Below are 3,886 nucleotides of genomic sequence, written 5' to 3'. Positions count from 1 at the left end.
TTACATTTATCATTTTTGGGTTTATTATTTTCATCCCGATATTTTCCAGTAAAAATTCGGGAGAAATATAAAAGGTTTCAATTTCTCACGAAATAGCTGCGATTTTTTTCGCTGTTTTGTACACACAAAATATCGTCTGCCATTTTTTTTCATTTAGAATAAATAATAGCCACATAAACCCCTAGTACAAGGCCAGGCGAAAAAGTGGAGGGAACCAAAGAAGGGAAATAAAAAAACCCTAGAATTCGAGACGGTGAGTTTGATTGAAGGAGGAGGAGGAGGAAGAAAGGATGGCGCCGGCACCGAGCAGCAAGCTGAGATGGGGGGAGTTGGAGGAGGACGATCTTGGGGACCTGGACTTCCTGCTGCCTCCCCCGCTGGTGATAGGGCCCGACGAGAACGGGGTGAAGAAGGTGGTGGAGTACCGCTTCAACGAAGACGGCAACAAGGTGAAGATCACCACCACCTCCCGCACCCGCAAGCTCGCCAAGGCCCGCCTCAGCAAGCGCGCCCTCGAGCGCTGCGAGTGGAGCAAGTTCGGCGATGCCGCCCACGGCGAAGGCGCCGACAGGATGACCATGGTATCCACCAAAGAGATCCTCCTCAAGAGGCCCAGAGCCCCTGGTAAGCGATCGGGACACCCTCCATCGGAAAACAGAACCAAAAGAAGGGAGAAAAAAAGCCATCTTTTACCCCCAATTATTTTTATATCAAAAAAAAAAAAAATCTCTGATAACGAAGCCCGAGCTTTGGGCTGAAAAGGCGGACAATTCTTTCAAAAGTGAGGCTTAGGTCATCCGAAAGGGGACGGGGAATTTTTTTTTCCTAAGCCTTCAGCGCCTCCTTCTTCACGAATCCCCTCCTCGGCTAGCAGGAGAGAGCTCTTGGAAACCCTTTTGGCAAAATCCCTCTGATCCCCCTTTGAGATTCAATCCCCCTACATCGCCTCTCTCCCTCTCTTCCAGCAGAGGGTGGCTCTCCGACTCATTCTCTCCCCTCCTGCGGTTTCTTGCTTCCAGCACCTTTCAACAAAAGACCCAAGAGAGGGAAAACCCTCCGCTCCCCCTGAAGGCTTGACCCATCCCTGGAGATTCGATCCCTCTGAAGGAAACATCCTCTGCAACCTCTGCCGAATCAAGGTAAAAGGCCTTCTTTACATCTACATCTAGGTGAATTAAGCATCAAGTTTGCATCAGTTGCAATGCAAACCCGTCGCAGCAGTTGACGTAGCTTGCACCCTGGTTTATCTAATGTGTCAAGAATCGATGATGTCGTTCAATGGCATCATCGATTCAACGTGGATGTCAAAGTTTATCAAATCACTATCCCCTTTAAAAAAAAAAGAAGAATTTTTCTTTTTGTCTTTTTCTTGTGTTCATTCCAATGTCCTGAATATTCCAAATGATGGCTTCAGATCAGTTTAGTGGGTATTGGTTTCATCCTATTACATACCCATGATTTACCCTTACCTAAGAAGATTTTTTTTTTAGTAAATTTCATTTTTTTAGTCTTCTGCAGACGCAGCAACTAAGGTTTCGGGTGTTAGTTGGGCTAATCTTCTCATCATTGTATGATTCTTTTTTCTTTTTTTTTCTTTTTCTTAAAATTGGTTTCAAAATCTTTGGCAGTGCATTGGTTTTCTGCAGATTTACGTGGTTTTCATTAAAATGTCCGCATACAGTGGAGTAAAATGATAGCCAACAAGGCCTATCGTACAGTGAAGGTGTTCTTAACCAGGACACCGTATCTTTCTTTTACCTGTATTCAATCCTATTACCTGTATCATTATACTTTATGGGGGAATACCCTGTCATATATCTATGCCTCTCATTTTTTTTTGTAACATCACCTTTTAATACTTGTGCAATCCCTGTTCTCGCTGGGCTCATAGAGGAATGTGAAGGGGTATAGTTTCCAGTTTGCACTAATGGATATTGCAGTGCAGGGTACACGGTTATCAGCTAAAAATTTTTTTTTTATGTTCTGTTGATAATTTCCATAGCCATTTTTGTTTATTATCAGATCAATTGCAACTTTAGATACAATCATTTCTGCAAAATTTTGGATAAAAGGGATTGTCATGATTCGAACCTCTGTGGTATGAGATTATGTTGCTGTGAGATTCGCTGTGGAAGTCTGACCCAGCGAAAAGGATTATTCAGACTAAATGGCATCTGTGTTTGCCCAGCTGGGCGTAACTTCTAGCCGTGATATGATTTCCAAACTTTCCTGCGTGAGCATTTGGATAATGTACTAAGATATAAATACTTACAATGACCTATTTAAGTAGTTCAGAGTCATTTTTTTTTCTTTTCTTTTTTTTTTTTTACTTATATACCACCTGCGTGTTGTATGCTCCATCACTATGTCTGCTTTATCTATAACAGGCTCACCATCATGTCTGTATGCTATCATTCTGTTACATTAGCAGTCAAGTAGTTCCTTCTTATTAAGGCATCAATCATATAATGTGTTCTACAAGAGTTCTTTGTAAAGTTTGTTGATAAATTTGGCAGGTTTTGATGGTGTATAATGTGATCTAATTAAGTAAGACTGATTTGCAGGTTCATGCAATAGTTTTTTTTCTTTGGCACTATGACAGGCTGTTTAATATGTACATGTCGTCAGTTTAATCCTTGCCTATCCCATTTTTTTAGTTTTCAATACAACAGGGCATACACATTTCTTATCTCTTTATATCTACTAAGTTATTTCCTGGGTATTTATAAGTCTGCATTAGTTTCCCTTTTATTTAGCTGTCACTATACAGCATTCACTCTGTCTTCACTTCCAATACCCCACCGAGGTTCCTGTAGATACCCCCATCTGTGGTCCCACGTTCCAATCATATTTTTCTGGCTCCTAAACTTCTGCCATTATAAATTTGTTTCAACAGCGTTGTGTGCAATCTCACTGATGACCCATTGTGGCAGTGACTATTCATATTGGAAAACAGTTAGCAGAAAAGGGCATTGTGAGTAAAGAAGAGTTTATGAGTATGACTGTGGCTGAACTCTAGATTGGCCAGCATCATCCTTGTGTATTGTAATCATCCACCACCCTTCCATTCATTCCTGTTAGAACATCAGTGTCCCAACCCCTTCATCCTGTATATCAATATTTCAAGTCTACGTAGCTGCCTCCTTGCCCCTGCCACGGCATTACCTCCACGCTATTCATACCCAGCATTGTCTCAAATTTTTTTTATATACATTTTATTTCATTATGTAACATAGGCTTTGCATTTTCATGCGATTCAGCCCTAGCCAACTATTGCTTTGGGCATTCAACATTGGATATTTTCCCTGCACATAGTTCATTTCATCATACAATCCATTCCCTGCATTTGATCATTAATACCTCCGTCATAGTACGTTGTAATGTCATTATCGTATTAGCTATCACCGATATGCCAGATACACCCCATTATCTGTAAATATCATCATTTTCACATATTCCGTATATCCTTAATCAGTGTTGTATGTTATGGCACCCCATAGCCCAACCTCATGTTTCCAGTCATCCGTATCCTGGCATATATCTCATATGTATAATATAGGTGCAAAATTGGTTTTTTTTTTTTTATAAACATATATGTTTGTATATACCTTTATAAACATATACGTATATATGTATGTGTATTTCACTGTATATCTTGAATTTTCATTCCTTGTACTAAGTCTCATTTTGCAGGATAACCTGGAGGATGCTGATTCTTTCATACCATTTTTCTTTTTTTTTTCATTTTGACTTATGTCAGAGATGTAATAATCAATTTGGAATAATATTTACCTTTATTGCTTAGACTAGGATGTATATCATATAGTTTGAATTTATGCAATATCCTGCTTATGTGATGCATGCATCTTATTTCAAAAGCACTATG

The 3,886-nt window shown here is 39.9% G+C and overlaps 1 protein-coding gene across 1 annotated transcript; it reads left to right on the top strand.

The window, feature by feature from the left end:
• Positions 1 to 290: 290 nt before the first annotated feature.
• Positions 291 to 1,574, top strand: LOC149818292 (uncharacterized). The gene is made up of 2 exons (XM_089986192.1): positions 291 to 624; positions 1,519 to 1,574. The coding sequence occupies exons 1-2, from the start codon at positions 291 to 293 to the stop codon at positions 1,572 to 1,574; spliced, it is 390 nt and encodes a 129-aa protein (XP_089842318.1).
• Positions 1,575 to 3,886: the final 2,312 nt, after the last annotated feature.

The sequence above is a fragment of the Nuphar pumila genome, chromosome 13 (genome assembly GCF_984573655.1).
Source record: "Nuphar pumila chromosome 13, dmNupPumi1.hap1.1, whole genome shotgun sequence".
Taxonomy (NCBI): Eukaryota; Viridiplantae; Streptophyta; class Magnoliopsida; order Nymphaeales; family Nymphaeaceae; genus Nuphar; species Nuphar pumila.
This window is presented reverse-complemented; position numbering and strand designations above follow the sequence as displayed.